This window comes from Euprymna scolopes, chromosome 36, assembly GCF_053919585.1.
Source record: "Euprymna scolopes isolate OS-2025 chromosome 36, ASM5391958v1, whole genome shotgun sequence".
In the NCBI taxonomy this organism is placed as follows: Eukaryota; Metazoa; Mollusca; class Cephalopoda; order Sepiida; family Sepiolidae; genus Euprymna; species Euprymna scolopes.
Genome location: NC_136517.1, coordinates 18,723,990 through 18,740,524, shown reverse-complemented (window position 1 = coordinate 18,740,524; position 16,535 = coordinate 18,723,990). Strand labels below are relative to the sequence as shown.

The window sequence follows — 16,535 nt, the reverse complement described above, 5'->3', positions numbered from 1 at the left end:
GTATATATATATATGTATATGCATATATATCTATATATGTATATTATGTATATATATGTACATGCGTGTGTATATATATATATATATATATATATGTATATATATATATATATGCATATATATCTATATATGTATATCTATCTATGTATATATGTGTACATGTGTGCATATATATATATATATATATTTATATATATATGTATATGCATATATATCTTTATATGTATATCTATGTATATATATGTACATGTGTATATATATATATATATATATGCATATATATCTATATATGTATATCTATATATATATATATATATATATATATATATATATATATATATATATATATATATATATATATAAAGTAAAGCTTGTTAAAAATAACAGAGCTTCTGTTTAATTATGCTTGGTTTTTTTCGATTTGTCTTATCTTTTTGTGAGGAAATCAAGGAAAGTTAATATGTTTCTATAGGTGTCACAAACATTTTCGATTCTTTGTCGAATCATCTTCGGATAAGAGGAAAATGAACAGTGGGCTGAGAAAACTGGAGACTAAAGCAATTTAGTGGTCAGCATTCGTGGTTAGCATTCACAGGCAGCAATATTAGACTGAAAAACACCTGGCATGATTGGATATTTTATTGTTTTTGTCCTAACAAGTCCATTTTCTGTATTTGATTTCAGTTTTTATATTGGACGATATCCTGGCATTATTGTCGCTGATCCAGAAATTATAAGAGACATCATGACCAAGGAATTTGCTACATTTACAAATAGATCAGTAAGTATACCCTAGCCCCACACATGCATAAACCAAATAATGTATATTCCAGAATCTTTGTCAAATTCGTCCTGACGCAAAGTTAGATAAGAATAGAATGATACTTTTTGCATATTTCACAGTATGTAATTCCAAGAGAAATTTAATAATTTTATTCAAAGGGTTAGGGTTAGGATTAGCTTATATTTACTTTGAGAAGAGTGAAGAAACACTTCAGTTTCAATTACTCACACGGCCACTCTTATGTAAGTGGTTGTACCTATGTTATATAGTTGTCTATAGCATGCTGTATATGTGTTTGTTTTCCTGTCTAGTGTTTGTGATTGTCTATGTAACGTTCATTGTGTGTGTGTGTGTGTGTGTGTGTGTGTGTGTGTGTGTGTGTGTGTGTGTGTGTGTGTGTGTGCGGTGTTAACATATATAATAAACAATTATAGATACGGTCAACAATTCAACAAACGGGACAAATGACATCTTACAGCCAGTTCCTCACTGGATGTATGAACATCTTTGTCTGCTTGCCCAGACAAAGGAAGGACATACCTTATTGGTCGCAACCATCATCATTGTTCCAGACACACTCCTGAAAATGTAAGTCATTTTGTCCCCCAAAAGCTCTGACAACCAAATTGTTTCCCCACATTCCACATTTGTTCATGGTTGTGACTCTTTGTTCTCAGGTTGCACACCATCTCTCTTTTTTCAGTGATTTCATATTACTGCCTTTTCAGCTGAATGCTTCCATGGCTGACGAATCCCAGATGAAAACTTGTCTGTCTCATCTTATCACTCCAAATAACTAACTCTACATGTATCCTCAAACTTCTCCTTTCTAATTACGTCATCACTGCACTGTAGTACTCAAAGAATCCTCACCTGATGTTTGTCACATAATTTTGTTTATGTTCACTAAATTCCTAACTGTTTGTTTTAACGTAAGATTCCAAAGTTAACATTTCCAATACATATTTTATCTGACAAAACATCTCTTTTTTTTGGTGGGGAGGGGGGGGGGAATTTTAACCCCAAACAAGGCACAGTGTCACTTTGAAGTACGGGACTACTATTGGGGACATAAGTTGCAGGAATATTTATGAAGGGAGATGAGCAGCAAGATGTCTGTTCACATTACACTTAAACTTCTCACTCCTGGACAGTGTTTAAAAGAGAGTCGCCAACCTGATAGGTCCTAAACTGTCATCTAGGCTTCAGCCTCTGTCCCATCGACGAAATGTTGCATCCCTCTGCCTGTTCTACAAATACTTTCCTGGTGAATGCTCTGACAAACTACAAGCACTTGTACCCCCTAGATGTGAGTACTCCTGACAAACCCGACAAGCAGTTAAATCCCACCCCTATACAGTAGAGATTCTTAGGTGGAAGAAAGCCTTCTATTCCAATAGTTTCTTCCCCAGAACTGCTAGACTTTGGAACTCTCTTCCAGGATTCTGCTTTCCCAACTGTACTGACATGCAGAAGTTGAAGTGTAATGTGAACAGACATCTTGCTACTCATCTCCCTTCATAATACTCCTGCAACTTATGTCCCCGATAGTAGCCCCATACTTCAAAGTGGCACTGTGCCTTGTTTAGGGTGAAAATTGAATAAAAAAAACAAAACAAAAAAACACAAGTCTCATACTAGGAATACCAGCTTCAATCACGGACACTTATTCAGTAAGGCGACTCTCCTGATTATTACTCAAATACAGTAGCAATGCCCACTGAGCTACTTCAAACGAATATCACTTTTAAAGGACATATCAGATTCATGTACCATAAAACAAAGCAATCGAACCAAAATGGTGGCCAAAACCTGGTTCAACATGCAGAGTCTACTCACTAGAATGAAACTACTCAGACAATCATGAAGGAACAATCCTGGTTGCCCTATAGGAGCTTGAGAGTTTAGTCTACCCTGGAATTTCGTCAATAGTTGATGGGATGTGAAATAACTCGAACCACTTTCGTAGTACTTTTTAAAGAGCCGTCATTGTTGACTCTGCATGCATTGAGGAACGTGAGAGGAAATTTGCCATCACAACAAGTATACTAATGACAATGCTTCCTTCTTTACGAGCCCATAGAGGAAACATACTATTCAAAAAGACGTATCACTCAACACCTATACTTCAGAATCATCTCAGAGGTGCCTTACATGTTGGAGATGTTTTAAAGCTTGGATCAGAGTGACAAGCCATCTTTGGACCCACGAAACAAGTCCATGATCACAATCATATTCACAAGCAATAGACGAAGATCGCAACCAATATACTAATGACAAAAGGCATAATATAATAGGTTGCATGGCAAAATGATGTTTCTATTGGTTTGTCTCAGAGTATGCTGTCATCGATGCATACTGTTTTCTGAACCATATCGTTGGTTGGGAGTTCTCACATTGGTTAGATTCTGTGAGAAGTTTTCACATACTTTCCAGATCATAATATCTTGGATTCGCAAGGGGGAGATGCCCCCACCCACATTAAAAACGACTTTGTGTCTAATTTGTTTTTGTGGGAGGCTTAAAAGCGATGCCAATTTTGCAAGTATCCTTTTAGATTGACTACGTTAAATTTGAACACTTTACACTTCCAGTCACGTCATGGCGTAGGGGTAAGACGTCAGATTTTCTTTCACTTTCTTTTCCGCCTTTGCGTCATGGGTTCAAGCCTGCCTACTACCACTTTTATTTTTTTTGCTCAATGCACACTTACAAACACCCAAGCAACGCCAGGTACCTAGGCTAGTCTCTTATATATAATGAAGCAATCATTTTTGATGTTTGAATTTGAAAAAATTCTTTGAGAAATGTGACATAGTTTTGGTTACAGACTCCAACTCTACATTATCATAATATTTTTTTTTTCAGAGACTCATCCCAACGGATGAATTGACCTCTTCAATGTTAGTGTTTGCTAAGGATAGTAAATGGAAATTTTTGCGGACTATGTTATCTTCAACCTTTTCTGCCAAAAAGATACGAGGGGTAAGTATGGTGTTTAGAACCAGAGTTCAGGAGTATGTTGAAAAAACACTGACCCAGACTCTTTCACAAATGTAGGACTAGAAGAAAGGCAAATAAATTTAAATTTGTTAATTTAGGAAGTAGTTGTAAAAATATAAATTATGAACTCATTAAATAAGCAGGTCAATGCTATTTTCGGACAACAACTTTATTAATCCAAAATGATGGAGGTCTGAAATATACAATGACATTATGGTGAGATGAGTATGACATAATAATTCAACTATCTGTTAGATTAATTTAAGATGTGCTAATGGTTAGATTATGATGATGTAATGCACTATCCTCTACTCGTCACCCCTCCCCCTTAGTTATGAACTTGGCAAAACTGTCCAACAAGAACTATAAACTTGACAGAGCTATGCAGCAAATATTATAAACTCAGCAAAGCTATCCAGCAAGTATTATGAAATTGGCAAAACAATCCAGCAAGCATTATGAACTTGGCAAAACTATTTCTTTCTTGACGTTATTTCTAGCTTCTATATACTTCAGTCTGTTTGAACTGGACTTATGTCGGTTAAACCTACGGTATGCATGCTGCTTTTGAGCAATGGCAGTTGCACAAGTCGACGTAAACCATTGGGGAGAGTGGGGCTTATGAGTTGTCAGGAGTGCTGCCACAATTGCTGCATCAAGATCAGCTGTCTTGAAGTCGCAGTCGGGAATCGGGCATTTTACCACTGGCATCCTGCTGGCGATGATGTTAGTCTAGTGGTCTCCCAGTTGGTGGAATCCGTCCATTATAGGCGTTACTGTACCTCCATCATAAATAAGCAGGTCAATGCTATTTTCGGACAACAACTTTATTAATCCAAATGATGGAGGTCTGAAATATACAATGACATTATGGTGAGATGAGTATGACATAATAATTCAACTATCTGTTAGATTAATTTAAGATGTGCTAATGGTTAGATTATGATGATGTAATGCACTATCCTCTATCCCCCCCGAGTCATTTGACAGTGTTCTGAATGACTGATTTAATGTTTGTTGCTGGTAAGGATTGTGGAAAGGATGATGTTATTTGCAAAGCATATTAATAGATGATAGGTGTACTGCTTGTACATAAAATAAAGAAACGGTTGTGAACCATCATTGGGTAGACTGCCCTCCAGTTCGGGGATTATTCTGTCCCATGTAATGTTCATAATCCCTGAGCCACTTTGGTTCTTGTCGTGGCCGATTGGAGCGTCTCGGAAGCTGATCAAAGGAAAGTTGGTTTTGTCTTACTCCGGGTGTCACGTTCCTTCTCGGTGTGGTTGGTACCATGGGTGAAGGCGTTGGAGCCTGCGGTGTGGGAGGTGGCCTGGTAGGTGTAGGCGTGGGATGTTGACTGTCATCCACTACTGGTGGTGGTCTGACCTGTGGGGGCTGAGTGAGATGAGGTGGTCTACCCTGCTCAGCTGGTGTAATGCAGACAAGAGGTGAAGCTGGTGCAAGCCCATTGTTGTTCTGTAGTTTTGAGCTTGTGACAGTCTGAGATGGAACAGCTGGGGTTATTAGTGTCCCACTCACTTGTCACTCTCTTTGTATGAGGTAGACATAGTGTCTTGAGGAGATGTTGATTGTAGTTGGATTTGTGGTGATGGGTTGTTATTATCTTCCTGTGGACATGGAGGAACCACACATTGGCTGATAGTGTTCATTGCTGCTTGACTGTTGCTCTGTGATTCACCGATGGTTGGGAAGTTATATGTAATCATGCCGAGTGCTGCACATGCTTCTCTGCTTAGAAACATTTTGTCGGATTTGTCAGTCACGTACACAACTTGGGGCGTTTCATAGGTTTCCCCTCTGGTTCCTTTGCCGGAGATGCGGAGAATGGCTGCTCCAAGAATTCTTATGCCGACATTGTTAGCAGCATGCATCTTCATTGTCACGGGAATTAAGTGTTTGAGATATCGAGTCGATAAAGCACTTTGATACCGGCTAGGCAACTTTGGCAGCCTGTGTCAGCCATGGCAGTGATAGTAGTTGTCTTTGGCTTTGGTGTGATCTTTGGGTTTATGCCGAAGTGGTCGTAGTCTTTGGGATCAATACGAACAGTCATTCGAATGAAAGGTTGAGGCTGTGATGACTGGCGCACCCAGGTGTCTGATAGCTGATTGTATAGGTGATGGTCTAGATGAACAACATGTCTGTCATAGTTTTTATCGTGACTAGTTACAGCACAGAGGGAGTCAAATACAGCACCTTCGTGTTCAGTCTTAGTGTCCATCACTTTCTGTTGGCCTCTGCACACAGCCTGAAAGTGCTTCATTCTTCCGCAGTTGTTGCAGGTCTGACCGTATGCGGGAGACTCTTTCTTGCGAAGTTGGAAGGTTGCTCTGGCACCGTGACCTATCTTTCCACAATAAGTGCATGCCGTTTCTTGTTGTACTGTTTTCTTGGTTACAACACGTGCAGCATTTCTGTTGCGACGATATGTGCTGCTAGCTGCTTCGGCCCCTTGGGAATCAAGTAGTTTGGATGCAGAGCGTTTTCCAGATTCCTTGGCTTCAACGAACTGAAAAGTGTCTTCAAGGGTCATACTCTGACTTTTGACCCCAAGGAGGTCTAGCTGAATGTCAGGGTCATTGAGTCCATGAATAAGCACATCACGCAGGATTGCATCTGTGTAGTTGACTTCATGGCTGCAGCTGGGGCACGGTATTAGGAATTTGCATACTCCTGCTTGTCCACGGAGATGAGCACCAAATGAGCGCACAGTTTCTTCGCGATCTTGTGTCATATTGTTCAGCATAACCCGAGCCACCATTGTGTTTTCCTCACGCACTGCCAGGGCTCTCATGGCTGTTAGGACATCTTCTTGAGATTTTCCTGTCAGGGAGCCGCCAGTTGATCTTGTAAGGTCTCTGCGCAAAGTTTCATCACAGCACTTCAACAGTTAGATTACCAGTTCTTTGTCCTTGATTTTGGTGGCTTCGACATAATCATTCCATCGTGATAGGAAGTATGACCAGTCCTCACTTGTACCAGCTGATGAGATGGTAGGTCGTTTGACTTTTCTACCTTGTTGTAGCTTTTTTTTTTTTTTTTTTTTATTACATTTTCACCCCAAACAAGGCAAATTGCCACTTTGGTGTAGGGGGCTACTATCAGGGGCAACAACTACTGGGGTACTATCTAGGGATTTGGGCAGCAAGGTGTCGGTTCACGTTACACTTGAACTTTTGCACGTCAGTACTGTTGGGGAAGCAGGGACCTGGAATGGAATTCCAGAGTCTTGCGGTTCTGGGGAAGAAACTATTGGAGTAAAAAGATCTTTTACATCTAGGGATCTCTACAGTGTGGGGGTGGGATTTAGCAGCCTGTCGGGTTTGTCGAGGGTGCTCACGTCATGGGGGCACAAGTGATTGCAGTTCGTCAGAGCATTCACCACTAAAATACTTGTAGAAAAGGCAGAGAGATGCAACATTTCGTCGATGGGACAGAGGCTGAAGCTTAGATGCCAGTTCAGGGCCTATCAGGTTTGCGACTCTCTTTTGAACCTTGTCAAGGAGCGAGAGACTAGTAGCAGATGCACCAGCCCAGATGTGGCAGCAATACTCCATACATGGGCGAATGGTGGCCTTATAGAGGTACAGAATACTTTCGGGTGTTAGTAGTTTTCTAGCACGGTAGAGAGAGCCTACCTTTCTTGCAGCCGCCCTGGCAATGCCTTCAATGTAATTGTTCCAACTCATGTTTCCTGTGAACGTTAGGCCAAGGAGTTTGAAAGAGGACTCTCAGATAAAGAGTCGTTGGCCATTGCTATGGGTGGTAGAGAGGGTTTCTTGTAATTATTGAATGAAACTAGTTTAGTCTTGGCAGCATTGAACGCGACCAACCACTTTTGTCCCTATTCCACTACAGATTGGAGGTCTTCCTCTAGTGTTTCTGCCATTTCTTTAGAAATGTGTTCATTCGTCCTCCTGTCGTGTCTGCCATAGAGCGTAGTGTCATCAGCATATATACCCATCTCAGAGGCAATGTTGTCGGGGAGGTCATTTATGAATATCAGGAACAATAGAGGATAGAACCCTGGGGCACCCCCGCATTTATATCATATTTTTAGATGTACGACCGTCGACGACTACCTGGATTTTTCTCTTATCTAAGAAGGATTTAATTATGTTAAGTATTCTACCAGTGATATCGTATGATCTGATTTTACTGAGGAGACCCTCATGCCATACTCTGTCAAAAGCCTTAGATATATCTAGAGCTACCGCTCTGCCCTCCCCCGCTTTGTCCAGTGAATGGTATATACGTTCAGAGATCACAGTGAGGATGTCTGCTGTGGAACGGGCTTGTCTAAATCCATATTGTTTGTCAGTCAGTAGTTTAGCATCTGTAAGATGATGGACTAGAGCATGGTTAATTATGGTCTCAAATATTTTGGCAAAAAGTGGGAGAAGGCTAATGGGGCGATAATTTGATGGGTCTGTCCTTTCGCCAGAATTCTTGAATACTGGTACAACAGAAGCAGTTTTCCAACAGCCCGGAAAGCAAGCTTCATTAAGGCATTTGTTGTAGAGTTTGGAGAGAACTGGAGCTACTTTTTTAATAGCACAGCTAGGATAAGATCGGGTCCACATGCTTTTGAGGTGTCAAGTTTTTTATGATAGCATACACCTGAGCAGGGGTGGTTTTCAGATCGTCTAGTGTGGCGTCTGTCCGCATAGGAAAGTCAGGTAGGGGGTGGTTGGAAGGGTCCAGTGTGGAGTTTGAGGCAAACCGGCTGGCAAGCATGTTAGCCTTGTCGGTTGCTGAGGAGACAACCTCGTGATTGTTGGTTAGTGGGAGAATTGTTGATTGCCCATTATTTACTACACTGTTGTAGATTTTCCAGAAGTCTCGAGTTCCTAGTTTTTGTGCTTCGATGCGCTTTTTAGTGGTTTCCGTAAATTCTCTCTTAGCTGTCGCTATTTCTTTCTTGACGTTATTTCTAGCTTCTATATACTTCAGTCTGTTTGAACTGGACTTATGTCGGTTAAACCTACGGTATGCATGCTGCTTTTGAGCAATGGCAGTTGCACAAGTCGACGTAAACCATTGGGGAGAGTGGGGCTTATGAGTTGTCAGGAGTGCTGCCACAATTGCTGCGTCAAGATCAGCTGTCTTGAAGTCGCAGTCGGGAATCGGGCATTTTACCACTGGCATCCTGCTGGCGATGATGTTGGTCTAGTGGTCTCCCAGTTGGTGGAATCCGTCCATTATAGGCGTTACTGTACCTCCATCATAAATAAGCAGGTCAATGCTATTTTCGGACAACAACTTTATTAATCCAAAATGATGGAGGTCTGAAATATACAATGAAATTATGGTGAGATGAGTATGACATAATAATTCAACTATCTGTTAGATTAATTTAAGATGTGCTAATGGTTAGATTATGATGATGTAATGCGCTATCCTCTACTCGTCACCCCTCCCCCTTAGTTATGAACTTGGCAAAACTGTCCAACAAGAACTATAAACTTGACAGAGCTATGCAGCAAATATTATAAACTCAGCAAAGCTATCCAGCAAGTATTATGAAATTGGCAAAACAATCCAGCAAGCATTATGAACTTGGCAAAACTGTCCAACAAGAACTATAAACTTGACAGAGCTATGCAGCAAATATTATAAACTCAGCAAAGCTATCCAGCAAGTATTATGAAATTGGCAAAACAATCCAGCAAGCATTATGAACTTGGCAAAACTGTCCAACAAGAACTATAAACTTGACAGAGCTATGCAGCAAATATTATAAACTCAGCAAAGCTATCCAGCAAGTATTATGAAATTGGCAAAACAATCCAGCAAGCATTATGAACTTGGCAAAACTGTCCAACAAGAACTATAAACTTGACAGAGCTATGCAGCAAATATTATAAACTCAGCAAAGCTATCCAGCAAGTATTATGAAATTGGCAAAACAATCCAGCAAGCATTATGAACTTGGCAAAACTGTCCAACAAGAACTATAAACTTGACAGAGCTATCCAGCAAGTATTATTAAATTGGCAAAACAATCCAGCAAGCTTTATGAACTTGACAGAGTAATCGAACAATTGTTATAAACTGGGCAGAGCTACAAAACTTTTCACCTCCCTTCGTCACTGATAATTATTGCAGTAAGGTCGTTTCTTTATGAACTGCAGCAAATGTAAATAATTCCATAAAGTAAAAATGCATCCAATAATTCATTCAACAATTCTTTATAAACATGTGTCATCTCTTGCTAAACAAATAAAAAATAATTTTAGCTGTGTTGGAAATACTTTTTTTTAAACAAAAATTAATCCCACAATGCAATTCATCGCATATACGAGTCTAAAATTCCTACTGGAAGCCTTGAATTAATTATACTGTGGCTAAAACAATCAACACTTCCCTGATGAATTAACTATGCTGCGTTTCTGTGTAACAATTTCTGGGGTTAAACTTGACATGCTACCACTAAAAACTCACTACTCCAAATCTTGATGCTCTATTGTCAAAACTTTTTATTCCAAATATTGACGCTCTGCCGTCTAAACTCAACCCCAAAACTAGACACTCTGCTGTCAAACTCTCAACTCCGAAACACGACACATTGCTGACAACACTTGCTACTTCAACATCCAAATCTAAAATCGACACAGTCTCTGGAAAATATGTTTTTTTTTATATCTAACCGAAAGCGTCTCATTTGCATATTAGGTGATAATATTGTAAGCATATAAAAAGAAAAGGCGGACATTTTTTCTTTTTTCTTCATTCTTTTTGTCTGCATGGAACTCTACAGGCTGCCCAAAAGCAGGTTTGTACCAATTTTTAAGGTGTTTAATCACAGATGCGTAACTTATTTTGCTTTTGGTAGAATTTCAGATCACATATAGTAGGTACGGGCAATAATGGCTGAAAAAAAGGATAGGGGGACATAGTATTGAAAGCCAGTTTATCATAATTTTTTGGAAAGTGGCCGCCTACTTTTTGGTTGCATTTGAAAGATTAAAATCTAAAGCCAATTTTCGAAAGGAAAAAAAAATATTTGTACATGTAAAAAAAGTTATAATGAAAAATGTTTTCATGACGACATTTGGAAACTGACAATTTCAGCTAAATTTTGAAGTTAAATAAATTCATTGTAAAAATCCCTCAAAAGATAAATATTAGTTTTCTGGGTATATTTCAAAGATAATTAGTAAAGTAAAATCCTAAAATATTGAATTAAATTAAAAAAAACAAAAAAAAACACCTTTGTACAAAAAATAGCTTAATTAGCCCCCAAAAGCGAGAAATTCTAGTTGCGCACAAAGAAAAACAAATGAAGTCGTCTCAGAATGCATTCTACAAAAGCCAATTTGTTAAGCATTTTATAGAATAAGAGACAACGAAATGGAGTTTCATTCTATATTAAAAAACGACTTCATTTGTCATCTTTGTTAGTAGCATTAGAAGAGAGGAACGGGTTAGTAGGTGGAAGTGTTCTTGTGCAAAGATAAATTTAATATTATGCTGGCTGGTTGAAGGAGAGAATAGTTCAGTTCTGTTTGCATGTGTTTATAACTAGTAGTCGTTGGGATTAAGGAAGTTAAAGGGGAAAGAAAGGGCGAAGTCTTTAGTGTATTTACATATGTAGGAGTGTGCATCCGATAGGAGAGACAGGGCAAAAGGTTAGTGTCTCGTTGTAAGAAAGAGTACACGTGTGCAGTGCATGTGGAAGCAAGTACGAGTTTGAAAGGTTGCCATGTTGTCTTGCTGTATTCACATTTAGCCTGGGGTCCAAGCCCCAGGTTAATATCTGCTGCCAGCTGAAGCCAGTGAGAAAGAGGGTTAAGAGTTTCAGATCTCGCCTTTTATGTACTCGGTCATGTGATTGAGAGCTGGCTTGTGATTGGACAAGCCAGGGAGAAAGTGGATTTCAAATCTCGAGTCGCAAGAATTAGCTCCTGCCTGTGATTGTAGCGAGTTTCGCTTGTTACAGTTTAATCACAGAAAAGTAACTTATTTTGCCTTTAGTAACATTTCAGCCCACATATACGATTACTATGTTACTTACAGATGACACCTCTTATTCGTAAGACGCTTTCTAATCTGGAGAAACAGTGTGAAGCTCACTCAGAATCTGGTGGTGAAGCAGACATACTCTCGTAAGTATCATATTTGCAAACAATTGCAAGAATTTTAACAAGTCTAAGTTTTATTATTGTATGTCTCTTAATACCGTATATTTTGGCGTATAAGGCGACCGTCAGATAAGACGAGGTACAAAATTGGAGCAAATTTTAATAAATTTATCATATATCAGTTGTATAAGACGACTGCTAAATCAGGAAACCATGTTTGTTTAGCCTAGGCTAGAGATTGCAACACCCATTATTTTATGAAATATTGGTTTTAAAGATGATTTTTTTTAACTTTAAGCGTCGTCTTATATACTGAAATATGCGGTAATTATAAAACTCTGTGGATCATCCTTGCTTGCTTGAATCTTATATTATAATAAAGTCGTACTCCCGTCTGTTTGTTTGTTCACAATTTCATTAATAAGTACAAAAGGTACTTTTTGTGTTGTTGTTGTAAGTCCGATAAAAAAAAGTAAATAAAAATGATTTTATCATTATTTACGACACTTCAAAGTTTTCAAATTTCTCATTTAAATTTTATTCAAAATAAGCGTTTTCCAAAAGTATATGACCATCTTTTACTTCAAATTTCCCGCTCAAAATTAGACCAAAACACATGTGAACCACGGAACAATACATCTATTTCTCTTCTCTTCTAATCCTCTCTCTCTCTCTCTCTCTCTCTCTCTCTATATATATATATATATATATATATATATATATATATATATATATATATATATATATATATAACTACTTCATTTACTCACATGAAATTAATATACGAAAGTATAGATTTATGCGTAAACTTTAAGTATTTTCTTCAAAGGTGCTCAATACGTAGGTAGAGCTAGTTAGTAATTTATAAAATATATATGACGATTAAGCTACACTGAATATTCGGCGTTTCATCCACTCTAGGATTCCTCAGGCTTATGAGCGAATTCTGTGGTTGTTTATCGTGTTTATATGGTCCTCTTCTATTGAGGATTTAGTTAGCCAATCAGCTTTCTAGTATCCACCGCGCTCCTTCCTATCAGCCAATGGGCATGCATTTTATCGAACAAAGGATCTGTTTTAAAACTAGATTAGTGGTTTAAGGCAGACATTTTCTTTTTTTTTATAGTTTATATATGAATATATATATGTGAACATACATATATGCACATATATATACATATATATATACATATATATGTGTGATCGTTTATGTATATTCATGTTTATTTAATTTATTTATTTGTTTATTTTCTATTGTTTTTGTTAGTTTTAAAACTATTTTGTATCGCTATCCTAGAGTAAATTTTAGTTTGTGAACACAGTTATTTGCTATTTCTCTTCTATAGTTTAATAGATTTTGGGGTTTTTTAAAGTACAGGATAGCAAATTTTTCATGAAGGCATAATCTACATGGGTCGTCTAAATGCCTACACGTGGTAGCTTGTCTTATTATTTTCCATTCGACTATCGGCGAATGTCCGCTTTCTTTGAGTTCCCAGTATTTATTCGCTCGTGTTGTTTTTATACGGTGTTTTTTTATTGTTGAATGTTCTTTTGTGGTCATAGTATCGGGTTTTTAAATCTAAGGAAGTCATGCCTACGTAATATTTCTTGTTATTCAGGTTTTCTTTCGCAAATATTGTTGCCTGATAAACTACACTTTTTGTTAGACACTTATTTTGAACTGGGCAAAGTGTGCGGTGTCTACAGTTGCATTTATCTTGTTCGTTATTAGTATTTTTATTTATGGTATGGTTGTTCTTGTCCGGGGTTGGTTTGTTGTTGTTGTTATTATTATTATTATTATTATTATTATTATTATTTCTGCTAGTGTTAGTTTTATTTTTGTCATGATGTCTACTTTTTTTATTGTTTATTTTGTTGTTGTTTACATTGTTTTTATTTAGTATTTTGTTATTATGTGTTTTAATTATCATCTCTAAATTTTCGCAACAACTGTAGGATAACTTTAAGGTATTTTTATTGAAGATTTTGTGAAAGGGGTTGGTTGCAGGAAAGTGTTTTTCAATAAGATCTAGAAAACGGCGAATATTCAGTGTAGGTTAATCGCCATATATATTTTATAAATTACTATATATATATATATATATACACACTCTGTGGAATATATATATACTAGCTGTACCCTGCCACGCGTTGCTGTGGCTTAATTTCATGTAATGGAAAATTCTAATAAAAAGAGAAAATGCATGTTTCTTATATTCTTAGTACAGCAATCCACTCAAAAAAGTTAAAAAAAAAAAAAAAAAAGGCGAAAATGAAAAAAATATGGTACTCTTGCAGAATTGGATCCAGATCCTCGGGAGTTACCATCAATCATGGCTTGGGCTCGACCAACATTCAGTGGATTAAGCCGAAAGTTGCTAAACCATTGAAATGCTAAATAGTTTTCTTTTTTATTGTATTCAAAAATATGAGTTTTTAATTAATATTTGGGTAAGGGGGAGGGGTGTTACTATACACAGATCTGAAAAAGTTGTTCAAAAACGAATAAATGAAAGCAAAGGTAAGGTAAATTGCGTTTCTATCTAACTGGATAATTTTTTAGTGTTTTTATTTAATGTAAAATGTTTAATCAGCTCAAAAACGCAGTCTTTATCTATGTATTTGAAAAAGACGAATGGTCGTGGACTCGTATACGTTAAGTTTGGGAAAATCAGTTAAAAACTATACAAAACAATGTCAGACACCTACTGATTATATGTTATTGTGACATAGGCTGACATATTCGGTGGGTTTCTGATAGTATTTTGTTTAGTTTTTTAGTTTTAAATCATTTTCTCAAACTTAACATCATCAACAGTGTCCATCACCGTTTGAATTTTTCAAATTTCCAAGTTTAATTAAAGTTTTATGATATGTTTTTTGTTTTTTATTCAATTGTAAGGTTAAAGTACAGAATAGATACAAAACACCCTCCCCTCCCCATGTTAAGAATGGCTTTTTTAATAATAACGTTATTATTTCAGCACAGATCACTCTCTACATGAGTACCTAATATTTTTTCAGCCATTCTTACCATAGAGAGGGGATGGTGTTTTGTAACTATTCTGTGCTTTTTTAACTAACAATTTATTATTAAAAAAGATATTGTGAAATTATAAAAAAATAAAAAGATATTGTGAAAGTTGAATTTAACTTGAAAAAAAACAAAGAAACAATGCGAACGGCGTGTTCAACATTGTAGCCGGACCTTATTTGGCAATAAGGTCACGTGAGTCGATTAATGGGTGCTAATGCACTTACTGATCCGCGTTATTTTTTTAAATCATATTTCCAAGCTTAATTAAAGGTTTATGTTTTTTTTGGTATTTTTTTTAGATTAGGTCCACTTCCACAACTTTCTTTTAAATAACGACTTTTAAAGGTTTCCAACTATGCTGAATACAGAAATCGCATTGAATTTTTGCAGAAATAAGTAGTTATCGAGATATAGATAGTTGTTTTATGCATTGTATTATTTGGTGGCCATCTTTGTTATGCGCGTAGATTTGTTTATGATGCGCGCAAGTGTGTAAAAAAGACGGCTGCCAGAGATTACAATGCATTATACAAATTTTTAATATTTCGATGACTACTTATTTCTGCAAAATTTCAATGCGATTTCCGTATTCAGCATAATCGAAAACATACAAAAGTCGTCATTTAAAAGAAAATTGTGGAGGTGGACCTAATCTAAAAATTTACCGTTTTTTTTCATTCAATTGTAAGGTTAAAGTACAGAATAGGTACAAAACACCCTCTTCTCCCAATGTTAAGAATGGCTTTTTAAATAATAACGTTATTATTTCAGCACGGATCAATAAGTGCACGAGTACCCAATTTCTTTAAAAGCATTCATATTTTCTTATATAAAAACAATTTCTGTAAAAAAAAAGAAAAAACGTGCACTTTCAATCTTTGTTAAAAAAGGTTTTCTTGAAAAAAAACAAAAAAAAATATGGTAAAAAAAAGCAAAGAACAAAACGTTAATAGGTATTCATGCAGAGAGTGATCCATGCTGAAATAATAACGTTATTATTTAAAAAGCCATTCTTAACATGGGGAGGGGAGGGGGTTTTACCTAATCTGTACTTTAACCTTACAATTGAATAAAAAACATATCATAAAACTTTAATTAAACGTGGAAATACAATTTAAAAAATAGCGCGGATCACTCTCTGCATTAGCACCGAAAGTACAGAATAGTTAGAAAACATCCTCCCTCTCCATGTTAAGAATGGTTTTCTAAATAATATTAATGCTTCAGTATTGTTCCTTGTCTGCTTAAGTTTAATTTTTGTTTATTAAATTGTTAGGTGAAAGTCCAGAATAGTTACAAAACACCCTCTTCTCCCAATGTTAAGAATGGCTTTTTAAATAATAACGTTATTATTTCAGCATGGATCAATAAGTGCAGGAGTACCCAATTTCTTTAATAAAGAAAAATCATTCATATTTTCTTATGTAAAAACAACTTGTGTAAAAAAAAAGAAAAAATGTGTACTTTCAATTTTTGTTAAAGGTTTTCTTGAAAAAAAAAACAAAAAAATATGGTAAAAAAACCAAAGAACAAAACATTCATCGGTATTCATGCAGAGAGTGATCCGTGCTGAAATAATAACGTTATTATTTAAAAA

At 36.6% G+C, this 16,535-nt stretch overlaps 1 protein-coding gene across 5 annotated transcripts in view; it reads left to right on the top strand.

Annotated features, from left to right (window-relative positions):
- LOC145260379 (cytochrome P450 3A18-like) overlaps positions 1–16,535 on the top strand; it is a 160,992-nt gene that overhangs the window by 106,800 nt on the left and 37,657 nt on the right. For all 5 annotated transcript variants that reach the window (XM_080118327.1, XM_080118328.1, XM_080118329.1 and 2 more), the window contains 3 exons: positions 685–781; positions 3,653–3,769; positions 11,831–11,919. In XM_080118327.1, the coding sequence (XP_079974453.1) occupies positions 685–781; positions 3,653–3,769; positions 11,831–11,919 (303 nt within the window). The remainder of the gene's footprint in view (positions 1–684; positions 782–3,652; positions 3,770–11,830; positions 11,920–16,535) is intronic.